At 45.1% G+C, this 13,872-nt stretch overlaps 1 protein-coding gene across 1 annotated transcript in view; it reads right to left on the bottom strand.

The window, feature by feature from the left end:
* CILK1 (ciliogenesis associated kinase 1) overlaps window positions 1-13,869 on the bottom strand; it is a 35,047-nt gene extending 21,178 nt beyond the window's left edge. Inside the window, exons 1-4 of the mRNA XM_060110531.1 lie at window positions 13,769-13,869; window positions 10,389-10,443; window positions 5,841-5,962; window positions 4,495-4,574 (exon numbers count right to left, since the gene is read on the bottom strand). Of these exons, the coding sequence (XP_059966514.1) occupies window positions 4,495-4,574; window positions 5,841-5,962; window positions 10,389-10,443; window positions 13,769-13,869 (358 nt within the window). The remainder of the gene's footprint in view (window positions 1-4,494; window positions 4,575-5,840; window positions 5,963-10,388; window positions 10,444-13,768) is intronic.
* Between the last annotated feature and the right edge of the window lie 3 nt (window positions 13,870-13,872).

Genomic DNA, 13,872 nt, shown 5'->3' with positions numbered 1-13,872 from the left:
TGGGGTTGTTTTGTAGGATTCAACGTGTCAATATCTGTAGAGCTTTTAGTGCAGTGCTTGGCACATCTGCACCTTGCAAGAGCCTGTCACTGTCAGTAGTACGAATCCTCTCATTTTATCTTCCCCACAACCTGGCAAGGGGGACAGGCAGACATGGCTCCATTTGCTGCAGATAAGAATTAAGGCTCACGAGGCCGGTGACGTGCCCCCCACCCCTCTTGTGAGGAGGTGGCACTAAGTTCTGATCTGACTCCTGGCTGGGTACGTGTTCTGCTGATGTGTGCACTCAGGCTTGTAACAATGAGCCCACGTCTCCCTCTGAGCTTCTGATTCACAGTGGAAACCCTTATTGCTGGGTTATTCAGAGATCATGCAACAGCAAAGTGCTGTTAACACAGAATCTTCCTGTTCGAAATTGTTTGGCTTTCAGAACACAGGAACAGGCCTCCAATTTAATTTCAGGGTACCCCATGCCAGTCGAATAACAGAGGGATTTTCTCTTTCATCCTGGCAGAAAATGCATTGAGCTTCCTTTTTTTATTAACAACCCTTGGGCAAGAAAAACATCAAGCCACAAAGAAGGCTTTCTCCACTCCACATTCTGTTCATGAGGAATCTGATAGGAATATATGGAAATAACCAGAGAATACTTAAACATTATGAATTTCTGTAGCACACCTTCCTGCTAGGGAAGTTGTAATTTCACAGATATTACTGAATTTAAACCCACAGTGCTTTTATCAAGAAGGCCAGGAGGACAGCAACACACAGAAAGGCGAAGGGCTGACTCAAGGTCATGCACAGCAAGACACTGGTGAAACATGGTAGCAGAGAACCACCTCTTGGGGCCAAACGTTGTCCTTTAAGCCACCTAAGGCATTCTGGCTTTCCTGCATGGATATCTGCAAGGGCAGGACAAGGATGAAACATGGTTTGCATTAATTATTTAATTCCTGCAAAGTATATATGCTTTGGCATTGCTCGATCAGCACCCAGTTGAGCTGAGTTTTCATTCCCTGTGGGGGGAAGTAGTCACTGACATGAGCCATGGCCATGGCAACCACCTGTAGCTCTGTTCTCTGCTCCCAAAGGAGTCCACTCCCAGGGACAGAACGCACCTTCTCACAGTGAGAACCAGACAACAGGGAGGAGCCTGAAACTCACAAGACAAATCTGCAAAGCGCTTTTGATTATTTTTTTTCTGCGACTGGAGGAAAAGAACAACATAAAGCTCCAAAGTTAGGTCAACACCGCGTGAAAACCATTCAAAAGTTTTCAAAAATCATTTATCAATGAAAACGAGATAGAACCTGCAAAATGAATATCCATCCCACCTCCAATTACTGTCACCACTTTCTTCACTTCTTGTTCTCTGTTCTCTGTGAGAAGAGACAGGTTTTTCTAGAGAAGTGTAGCAAATGGGCACAGATATCGGAGCTAATCTCCGCTCTACTGCTTTAATGCAGGGGGGCCTTTGGCAGGTCTTTAAACCTCTCTGAACCTCAGTTTCCTCTTCTTTTTTTTTTTTTGCGGTACGCAGGCCTCTCACTGCTGTAGCCTCTCCCGCTGCGGAGCACAGGCTCCGGACGCGCAGGCTCAGCGGCCATGGCTCACGGGCCCAGCCGCTCCATGGCATGTGGGATCTTCCCGGACCGGGACACGAACCCGTGTCCCCTGCATCAGCAGGTGGACTCTCAACCACTGCGCCACGAGGGAAGCCCAGTTTCCTCTTCTTTGAAAGGAATAGATACCACCTGTCCTCTCTACCTGAGAAACTGGCAAGGAAACAAATAAGGTAACAGATGAAATGATATTAAGCTCAAACTAGAACTGGCACTTAGCTGGGGGACAGTCTCCACAAGAATCTTAGGGAGAAGCATGGTGCTGGGGTTAGAAAAGCAAAGGAGGCCTGACCGTCCTTAACTGAGCTTTCCCTTCCACCCTTTCTGAACACAATCAGAGTATGTAAGGTGTGCAAAGAAGACTGACAGTGCAGAGTTTCAAAGAGGTGTTTTGACACAATAACTTAGGGATGCTAAATTACTGGATACGAATATGTACCGTGTGTGTGTGCATACATGTGCATTTGTGGGTATTGGGGGGAGAGTGTATGTGTAGGTGCACATGTGTATATGTACACGCAGATGTGTGCGTGTGTATGCACAAGTATGGGTGTGTGTGTGTGCGCATCTGTGTTGATTTGATGGGATTTGGTAGAGACCTGGATAAAAGGATACAAGTTGTTTCTGGCAACAGCTATCTGAGTCTCACAAAAAGCAACAAAAAGGAAAGGAAGAGAAAGCCAACACGTATCAACTTTCTTATAGATCCACCATGCAGTTCCCAGTACTGAGCAAAAAGCCCCAGTAACTGAGACACTACGACGGGTCCCTACGTGAAAACTTCTGGTTGACCTTTCTCTTTGGAGAATCCCTTTGATTTCTCATCATTTGTTTTTCCTGGGCTCTCAAATCTAGTAAGTGCCCCTTCTCCTCCTATTTGTCCCTAAAGACACCATACCAGAAGTTTTCAGCGTTTTGCAAACTCATACCATCCCTTGGGAAATTCTTGTGGCGAAAGTGCCCCTTCTACCTGTGTCAGTGGAATCAGAGATACCTTTTACTGAAAACTTTTTACTAGAATTGGTTCACGGGCTTGCATATCACTCTCCAATTATTCAGCACATGCCCGCAGCTTCCAAGAACTTGTACAGACAGCCTCTGTTTGTCTGTGTGTGTTTCGTTTGGCCTCTAAATGTGATGGCTGCTTAGGGGTCACAGAGCAGGCTGGGAAGGGTCCCAGACGTACCATGCAGCACAATGTCTTTTCCCCTCACTGCCAATTTGCGTCAAATCTGAACTGACTGTATCATCAAAGAGCTTCCGCCCAATTTTCTTATTGGGTAATGAAACTCATTTGTTGGTGCAATATTTGCAATGGCAATGATACCCTTAGACTGGGAGGGAACAGATTTCTGCCTGTGCAAGATCAGCTTGCCGTCTGTCTGTATGTCAAAGCAACCTCAAATGGCCTTCTGAGGGACTGCTGGCTCCCCTGGTGGACACGTCCATCCCGAGGCTCTGCGTTCATGAGAATGTATTGACCCAACACAAGTTGGGTCTGTGGCCAGTTAGTAACTCAGACCAGTAATGCCTCAGGACTTGCTGGAAATATAACCTCAAATGCATTGCTACTCAATACTGTTCAAAAGCTCAGCTAAGAACAATAGTGATGGAGGATTTCCTGAAGGGTATATGACCATCCATTCTTCTGGATGCCTTAAATCTCTCCCTGGGGGCCTCCCTGGTGGCGCAGTGGTTGATAATCTGCCTGCCGATGCACGGGACACGGGTTTGAGCCCCGGTCCGGGAAGATCCCACATGTCGCGGAGCAACTGGGCCCGTGAGCCACAACTACTGAGCTTGCGCGTCTGGAGCCCATGCTCTGCAACAAGAGAGGCCACGATAGTGAGAGGCCCGCGCACTGCGATGAAAAGTGGCCCCCGCTTGCCACAACTAGAGAAAGCCCTCGCACAGAAACGAAGACCCAACACAGCAAAAATAAATTAATTAATTAATAAACTCCTATCCCCAACATCTTAAAAAGAAAAAAAAATCTCTCCCTGGACTCACCAGACCATCCCCAGAGTGAATCATACTGGGCCCCAGTAGGACCATTTTCTCTGATCAGGTGATGTAATTGGCCTATATTGAGGAATATGACCTGAAACTGTCCCATGTAACTTGTCACTGTGTTTACCATAAAGTCATGTTACATAAGGATCCATGACAGAAACCTCTCTGGTATCAGTACCAAGAATAGTTCTGCTTCTCTTGGGCAACTGAACTGTTTTTACCTCGGAGGAACCATGTAGGTTGTAATTGGTCGTGTTTCACATTCTGCATTGTCTGACAGCAATCTCAGGCTCACATCTGTGGCCTGCTTCTCCTACTTAAGTAAAACTTGCTGACGTGTATTTTGTCGATTAGCCTCACCCTGGCTATGTCCATGCCTTGTTTTGCCTTTTTCTTTGCTTATTTTAAGTGTATTTTATTTTCCTGGGTTGCATAGATCTTGTTAGACCACTTTGCACCCTTCTGAACAAGCTGAAATTGAAATACGTTAAAAAAATGAAAAGTCACAGCAAAGCAGTGTTAGTTAGTAGGTTAAACATCATATGTGAAGCTTCTATGAATTCTAATCATAGGTTCCTGATTAATACACCAGTTAATGGTCAGGAATAACACTTAGACCTGTAACTAACAAGCTTAATGTTAAAGCCTAAAGAATAAGAACACACAGACATGATAAATAATGAGGGAAATTCAGAAATCAAGCTACAGAAGATAATATATTCCAAAATCCATTGTCAGCCTCTCAACTCTTCAACTGTTTCTGGGAGTCAATTACAAAAGACACTGATGCTTCCTACATCTTCTACCTGATGACAGCATTTCACTGCTATTCCAAAGCACAATACTCCAAATCACCTACCGTGTTTGTGAATAAATGCAAGTCCTTGCAATATCTGATACATGATATTTCTTATAGCAGATTCAGGAAACAACTTATTTCTGTATAGGGCAGAAGAAAAAAAGTTATAAATCTAGATTTATGAAATTTGTTAATGAAAACAAAGCCCCTGCTTTCATGTTCTTTTGGTTATACAGTAAGAATTTAAGAAAACACTTGCTGACATGCTAATCTGACTAGATCCTCTGATAATAAAGATCAAAGAAAAACAACTGCTTATCCATGTAAGAAAGCGTACCTTATAAGCACCAAATATATCCAGTTACGTTACAAAAAAGAAACCATCAAACATTTAATAACAAACCAAAAAAAAAAATTCCCTCCAGTGTATCATATAAAAATCTCCTCTCTCCATAATATAATTAAAGCTTAAAAATTTTTGATAGGGGAAATCTGAGGTCCTTCAGATGAAGGGCTTATGAGATGCAGTGGATAGTGACATTTTCCTCTGGTTGGGCAAACCACACAGCTTCTCTGCTGTTATTGACAATGGAAACGATATTTGTTCACTGAAATCACTCAGAAGGATGCTCTGAATGGCATTCACCTGCCACCAGGAAAATGTGCCCAAGAGGTTCTACATGGTTTACTTTTCAAGTCCAAAATGACCATCACAGGTAAGTTTTTTTTTTTTTTTTTTTTTTTTTTTTTTTTTTTTTTTTTTTTTGCGGTATGCGGGCCTCTCACTGTTGTGGCCTCCCCCGTTGCGGAGCACAGGCTCCGGACGCGCAGGCTCCGGACGCGCAGGCTCAGCGGCCATGGCTCACGGGCCCAGCCGCTCCGCGGCATATGGGATCCTCCCAGACCGGGGCACGAACCCGTATCCCCTGCATCGGCAGGCGGACTCTCAACCACTTGCGCCACCAGGGAGGCCCCACAGGTAAGTTTTTTTTATTAGTTTCTTTGTCTTCCCAGCATGCGAGCCCTGTGCACTGTAGTAAGAAAGGCACTGAAAGGAACCTGGAAGTTCCGATGGATGGCTCAGAATGAATGAAGCTGCTACACTCCTCACTTGTGGTCACTCTGCCCATATAGTCCTGTGGGAAGGAGAGCTGCAGAGTACCTGTTAAATCTCTGAGCCTGTTAGGGTGAATAACCCATTAAGACATTCAAGACGGCTGCACTGAAAGCAGCTTCTCTGCCGTTATCACAGGGCCTCCGAAGCAGGAATGCAGATGGGGCCCTTCATCTCATGGGCAGCTTTAAACAGCCAAGGACAAGCAGCATGACCACAATAAACAAAAGCAGAAAGAAAACACATCCACTTTGCAACATTTATTTCTAAGATCATGATGACCACACTGTACCTTTCTTTAATGAGTTGGTAAAGATTTTCCTTCATGTACTCAAAGATAAAATAAAGATGATCATTTTCCCTGATAACTTCTTTTAATTTTACTACATTGGCATGGTTGAGCTTCTTTAAAGACTGAAAGGCGAAGAAGAAAAACAAAAAATTAGAGCAAGTCTGCTGTTGAAAAAAGTAAATCCACATATACTTAGGGAGAAACACCTAATTCTAGAAACACAGAGTGCCACAATTCATGTTTTATTGACAATATGTTAATAAATGGTATTTCTCTGAAGTTGGTATTAACTTTACGTAGAAAAATTATTTCAATTAACTGACCAGGAGGTAAGAACTTGACCATAACTGGAACTTCTGGCTGCCCCCAGGACCGGGCAGTGGGCCAGGGCTATTTTAGGTGCACTCCTTCCAGGTGATGGAACTCACGCCATGAAAGTGGCCAGAGGGGAATCCACTGAGGCTTTGATTGATCTGATACTGAAGAGGCAGCTGCTGGGAGCTGAGATCACCAGCCAGCAGTCTGCAGACAATCTGAACAGGAAATTGCTCAGACAGAGGCTGGCGGCCTGATTTTCCCAACTTTCTTCGGACACATGTGTGTCCATGGGACGTATAGTGCTCCTTACAAGGTGAGTGTTAAAGGAAGAGAAGAAGGAGGGGAGAAGGAGGAGAAATCTCATTGGAAAGACCCTGAGGTGAGATGGGAGAGACACCTCTGCTTCCAAGAACAGCAAAGGCAAAAAAGTCAAGCGGGGGATGAGGAACAGAGGGTGGCTCAGAAAATGGTAAGTGACCTTGTGATATTCCCCATGCGCATGTGTGGTTTTCCTATTCCTGGAACATACACGTGAGTGCAGCCATGCGCAAGCTATTTTCCATTTGCATCACTAGCTCTGTCCACAGTGAACAAATACACTTTCATATTGGTGAGCAGTAATCCAGTTCATGTGTGACAGCCGGACACCCAGCTGTGGGTTTGCTCACCAGGTGATCAGAATTTGATAGACCGTCTCCTTCAAGAATGCCTCAAGGGGTCACCGTGGCAGGGGGTTGAGCCCTTTCATTCAAAAAGCCTCTTCCTCATAGAGACGTGAGTCCGATAATAATAAATTGTAAAGCCCTCTTTATCTTTGAATTTCCTTCAAAGGAACATTCCTTCTATAAAACAAACAGAATGTCTGAAGATGAAAGTGCTAACATGAGTGGCCAAATCTGGAAGGACACTCAGTAACAACGCACCCAAGGGATCAGAGCTGGGGAATGTGCAATATGACCGAGTTACTTCAAGCAGCTGGGAAGAGGGAGGAAATACGGCCAGTGAATGAGAACAAAATAAGACTCTTCTGGAACCTCTTCCCTGAAAGACAAGCTTTTGCCAAGTGCCTCTCTGGCAGGAAATACTCAGCTGTTTTGGCCAAATGGCCAGATCCTTCCAGAATGACCCAACAGGCTGATGACTTTTTCTAGTTGGGTTGGATTTCTGGTTCTCCATGAGTAGCAAGCATTGCCTAACTTGTAAGGATTCACCAGACTCTCGTGGACTGCAGGCATCTTTCCTGCTTGTTTGCTTAAAATGCACCACCAGCAATGGCTGAGGTGTCCGGTGGATGAGCAGCAGAATGAACAGGGCAGATTCATTCAGAGGAAAATGAAGTCGGTTTCAAAGCTTTGCAAGAAGAGAATTTTAGGCAAGGAGTAGGATACCGTCTGCCGCAAGTGTGTTTTGAGCATGAATTACTGGCCCAAGTCTAAGAGTGGCTCCAGCTCTTGTTTCTCAGTGAGGCTCAGGGGCAAGTTAAAGTCTATATCAGTTTAATAGAAAAAGAATTAATTTAAAACATGAATTAATTTTGTGGAGGACTTCATGTGATTCATTTTCAAGAGGTATATTTCCAGAAAGAAGGCATCTTGTTTTGGCTTGGGAAAGGCTTCCAAAAAGATGCAGAGGCGGGACAGTCGTATCAGGCAGAGAAGGAGCACATCAGGGGGATGCTTCAAGGAGGAGTAATCTGCAAGCTCTGAGTGGTCGCTGAGAGTCTCATACACGAGACTTGAAGGAAGAATCAGGCTTGGACAAACTCGGTGGGAGGGCAAGGGCACGTCAGGAGGGAGCTGCTCAGAGATTGGGCGTGGGAGCGAGTGGCCACCCAGCGTCGGAGGGATGAGAACTGCCTGGATGCCAGGTGGATGCCCACTGAAGTCTTCTGACAGACCCTGGGCTTGAGACCAAGCTTCGCTGCCTAGAGCTGTGTTTCCCTCCAGCAAATTACGGAATCTCTGGGCCTCAGCTGTTCTCATCGGGAAATTCAAGATACTAAGACTTTGCTCATCAGGTGGTTGTGGATATGAAATAAGACAGAGCACGTAAGGTGCTGCCTGGCCCATAACAGCTGCTCAATAAATGGTAGATGGTGGGTGAGTGAACAGCTGAGTGCTGGGGAGATGAGAGGTGTGGAGAGAGGGGAGCACAGGCCCCTGCTATGAGCTATGGTTTCTGAGTGCAGGGGTAAATGATAATTAACACAAGAGGGAGAAAATATGAGCACTGAGGGAGGCAGACGTTCTAGAAAATTCAGACGCTGATGTCCACTAAGCAGTTGGATATATGGGACTGAAGCAGGGGTCAGCAAACTTTTCTGTCAAGGGACAGAGAGTAAATATTTTGGGCTTTCTAGGTCATATGGTCCCTGCTGCAACTACTTAGCTTTGCCAGTGTAGTGTGAAATCAGCCACAGATAATATATAAACAAATGGACATGGCTGCGTTCCAACCGTTTAAAAAAATTTTTTTTTTATTTACAAAAACAGGCAGTGGGCTATTTACTGACCCCTGGTCTAAATGCATAAGAAAGAAAAAAGATGTGATGGGGCTGCTGAAGCAAGAGGAAATGAATAAAATCACCCAGGAGGAGAAGCCAGAGCAAAGGAGAAAATTGCTGAGAAGAGAATGTGAGGAATTATCCATACTTAAAGGCTGAAATCATAGAACCACTGGTGAAAGGCAAGAAGAGGTAGAAGAGGTGAGTCAAAGCAGAGTCACAGAGACCTGGGAGAGGAGAGGAGGAAGTGGTCCACAGACAAGAAAATGTCTGAGAAAATGATCCTGGACTTTTTCTTTTAATCTTTTGGCCACGCCGCACAGCATGTGGGATCTTATTTCTCCGACTAGGGATCGAACCCGCGCCCCCTGTGTTGGCAGCGCAGAGTCTTAACCACTGGACCACCAGGGAAGTCCCAATGATCCTGGACTTGACAGCTGGTGGCTTTTAGGAGAGCAACTTCCGTAGAGCTGCAGAGGTGAATGCCTGATTCAGTTAAGTGGAAAGTCAGTGGTGGGGGGAAGTGACAGCGGAGGGGGTGCTCTGGAAGGTAAGGTCAGGAAGGGGAAGGGGTGGGAGCTCCACGGGAGGGAGGGCTGAGCCTGGTTAGACAGAACGGTGGGCACGTTGATAGACTGAAGACAAGGAGCCGGTGGAAAGGAGTTTAAAGATATGGGGAGGTTGATAATAGCCAAAGGTGTCCCAGTGTCCATCGATGGATGAATAGATAAACAATATATAGTAGATCCATACAATGGAATGTGAATCAGCCTTAAAAGGGAAGGAAATCCTGACACATGGATGAATTTAGAAGACATTCTGCTAAGTGAAATAAGCCAGTCACAAAAATGACAAATACTGTATGATTGCACTTATATGAGGTACCTAGTGTAGTCGACAGATAGAATGTAGAATGGTGCTGGCCAGGGGCTGGGAGGAGGGATTCATGGGGAGTTATTGTTTAATGGACATAGAGTTTCAGTTTTGCAAGATGAAAAGAGTCCTGGAGATGGGCCATTCTGATGGGTGTACAACGTTATGTAAGTACTTAATACCACTGAACTGTACCATTTTTAGGTCAAATACGCAATTCTGTATCTATTTTGAGTCCTTTGGGTTCTAGCACGGGACACCTTTATCGCTATTCTAACAATCTGGACTATTTCTCTGATTATCTACCTGGCAACCTGCCACTTTCCTTTGAGTTGTTGTTAACCTTAATGCATAGGCATTGTTTGCAGAAAATGTGCAAAGGAGCCTTCTCCAGAGATGGCTACAAAATGTGATTAATACATATGTTCAACTTCTGGATGGTATGACAGATTTTCTAATGTTGTCCAGTTTGCTATGTAAACAAAATTGTGCAAAGCTTTAAAAAAATGGTCAAAAGGTAAGTACTATGTATATTTCATCACCATTTGAAAGAAAAGAGACACTAGTGAGAAACTAGTGAAAGTTGAATAAATCTGTGGTTTAGTTAACAGCACTATTACCAAGGTTTACAAAGAAGTACATGCACACACATCAAAAAACTAAAAAAAAAAGTACACACATATAAATAGCACAGCAATCTTCTCCTCTCAGCTGTCAGCTGCATTACGTTATCATCTGCCTCCTTTTTCAACATCAGTGAAACAATTCAAACTGTATCAACTATAAATCTATGCATGTATAAAGCTATTTAATCAACCATACCATAAATTATCCCTTTGTGTATTAATAAATACCTTGACCTCCCGAAGGTTCATGCATTCCTCCCAGGAATAAAACTTTCTTTTCATTCTGAAAGAGAAGAAAGAAACAAATAGCACGTTTATTCCCAGTAACTGGCTATGCTTTATCTTAAAAACAAATGTTTTCGTTCTGAACCTAAAGAGCAGTGCTTAAAGTGGGTTCCAATTTCTACCAGATACTGTACTATCCAAAACAGCATTTTATTTAAAAACCTGGCAGTGCAATCAATCCTCCAGCACAAAATTTCCCAGCAGAGTTAGCATGAGGGCATTTCAAAGAGGCCTGGACTGCTATCTTTCTCTGTCACTAATTAGCTAACCCTGCCCTGGAGGAAAAACTCCCAGGCTTATTTTATCTGGACCAGAGCTGTGCAATCGAACTTTCTGTATTGGTGGAAATGTTCTGTACTGTCCAGTATGGTAGCCACTAGACACAGGTGACTACTGAGCACCTGGCGTGAGGCTAGGGCAACACAGAAACTGAATTGTTGATTTAAATTTTAAATTTAAATTTAAATGATATATGATTACTTGCCACCATGTTGGACGGCACAGGGATGGACACTCCGGTACAGGGGTTGGCAAACTACGGCCCATGGGCCAATTCCACCCGACCATCTGATTTTCTACAGCCCATGAGACAAGAATGGCATTTATACTTTTAAATGGTTGGGAAAAACAAAGCAAAAGAAAAATAATGATTTGTGACATGTGAAAATGATCTGAAATTCCAGTTTCAGTTTCCATAAATGAAGTTTTGTTGGAACACAGTCACACTCATTTGCTTCCATATGATACATGGCTGCTTTCCCACTACAACAGCAGAGATGGGTTATGACAGAGACCACATGACCTGCAAAGCCTAAAACATTTACTGTCTGGCCCTTTGCAGGAAAAGTGTGCCACTCCCTGGTCCAGAGCCTGAGGGGAGAGACAGACAGCCTGGTGAGCTGGCCAGAAGTCTAAGGGTTCTCTCTTTCACGGCCCTTCAACCACATCACCTCACTTGAATCTTACAGCAGCCCCGTGAGACAGATGGGATGGGTGGGAACTAAGAAACAGAGAAGTTATACCATTTCACCAGGGTCTCATTGCTGGCTAATAACAGATCAAGTCTCATCTCTCGCCCTCACTCTGAGAGTCTGTCCCACACTGTCTCCCAGCTGAGTGACCATTTCCTTTATTCATGCCCCAGATATATTTTAGCCCCTGCTACACATGGCAGAGGCCCAGGCACTGGAGACACAATGATGGGCAAGACGTTGCTCATGGAACCAACCTCGGAGCAGGAAGGCAGGTCATCAATCGACTTCTGTGCTGAGTGCCATGAAGGGAAGGGACAGGGCACCATGAAAGTGGACCCCAACGTGACCTAATTTTGTCTAGAGTATCAGGAAACAGCCTTCCAGTGAAGTGGTATTTCAACCAAGACCTGAAGGACCAGGAGAATTTGGCCCGGTCGGAGGCACAGGGTAGTGAGTAGCATGGGAAGACAGAGGGCAGAAAGGTATCTGGTGAGTTCAAGAAGCCGAAAGGCCAGTGTGGCCAGGACAAAGCAGGCAAGGGAGTAGTGGGAGGAAATGCAGCCAAAGAAAACAGGCAGGGGCCGAGTGAAGCAGCAAGTTGTAAAATTGGGGGCTTGACCCCAAAACTGATAGGAAGACATTAAAAGCCCTTCATTTGGGATCCTTGAAAGTAGAGCCTGAGGCAAGGACTTGGGTGCAGGGAGTTGATTTGGGAGGTGGTTCCAGGAACCCAGGGCAAGGAGCAGGGAACCTGAGAACAGAGATGGGGGAAACCCATGAAAGGACACATTACAGAGCTGACACTGCAGTGGGCAATGGGGGCTCAGTCCCGCTGGGCACCTTCTGTGGACCAAGCACGTGCACCTGAGGTGGGATACTGGTGGCGGGCACATCACTGCATACCCCAGCATGCTGAAGTCAGGTGGGACAGGGGACATGATGGGGCAGCAAAGAAGGTTTGGTACAATTGATTTTAGACAATTAGACTCCCGTGTTTAATATAATCCCTTCAGGCTGGAATGGACACGGGTAAGAATGGAAGCCAGGAACCCTAGAGAGGAAAGTATTCTAGAGGCAGAGGTGGTAAATGATAATGAGTTGAATGGGAGGTTAGCAGTGGGGAATTGGAGAAGTAGGTGGATCAGAAAATATCTGGTAGTTAGAGTCTATAGGACCAGACGACCAATGCTGGGGCACAGGGAGGGGTGTCGGGGGACTCCCCGACTTTGCAGGGATGGAAGTGTGTCATTTATCAAGACAGGCATTATATGCTGTATGTAAGTTCAGTTTTGGGTATGATGAGTGTGAAATGTCTTCAGGGCATCCAAATGGAGATGTTGAGAAGGCAACTGGATATAGATGGGTGTGGTAGGCAGACTGTAAAATGGTCCCCAAAGCCCCCCACCTCCTGGTATTCACAAACTGGCATAACCCCCCTTCTTTTAACGACTTGCTTCTAACCAATAGAATACAGCAGTTTGAGAGGATACCCCTTCTGTGATTAGTTTACAAATGCAATAAGATGTCACCTCCATCTTGGTTGAAGACTCTCATTGCCTTCTTGATTTCCATGTCTTGATGGAGCAAGTTGCCATGTTGTGAGCTGCTCTTTGGAGAGGCCCACATGGCAAGGGACTGAGGGCAGCCTCCAGCCAAGAGCCAGCAGAGGACTAAGGCCCTCAGTCCAACAACCCCCAAGGCACTGAATGCGGCCCACAGTCATGTGAGTGAGCTTGGAAGTGGATCCTTCCCCAGTCCAGCCTTCAGATGAGATCCCAGCACCAGCTAGCAGCTTGACTGCCACCTCATGAGAGATCCCAAAGCAGAGAACTCAGCTAAGCCAGGCCCAGACTCCTGACCCACAGAAACTGTGAGATAGCTGTCTTAAACCACAAGTTTGGGGGGTAAACTGTTATGCAGCAACAGATAACTAATACAATGGGTCTGGACTCAGATTGCAAAGGGCGAGTGGGATGGGGGGAGCAAAACCGTAGTCACCAGACTATCACATGTGTAAAGGATCCAAAATAAGTCATTTCATTTCTCAGTTTCAGTTTCCTTTCCTATAAAATATTTCTTAATCTGCTTGTTACTAACTCCCCATATGAGAAGATCCTTGGAACAAGTACTAGAGCTGTATGCAAAGTAGTGCATCTAACATGGGGATGTGTTTAAGACTCTAACACGAGTTCACAGTCATCTAACCCACAGCAATCAATGTCTGAGATTCTTCTCCATGCCTCCCCTGTAGAAACTTTTCACAGATGAGGAATGGAGAGCATAGAGTTAAAACTATGTTGACAATGTGTTATTGAGGATGGATTCGTGAGCATGAAGGGTCAAACTTACTTTTTAATAGCAATCAGTTCCCCAGACTCTATGCTTCTTCCCAGCAGGACGGAACCATAGGTTCCATCCCCGAGTTGCTTGATGGTGGTGTATCTATTCATGGT

The sequence above is a fragment of the Mesoplodon densirostris genome, chromosome 10 (genome assembly GCF_025265405.1).
Source record: "Mesoplodon densirostris isolate mMesDen1 chromosome 10, mMesDen1 primary haplotype, whole genome shotgun sequence".
NCBI lineage: Eukaryota > Metazoa > Chordata > Mammalia > Artiodactyla > Ziphiidae > Mesoplodon > Mesoplodon densirostris.
This window is presented reverse-complemented; position numbering and strand designations above follow the sequence as displayed.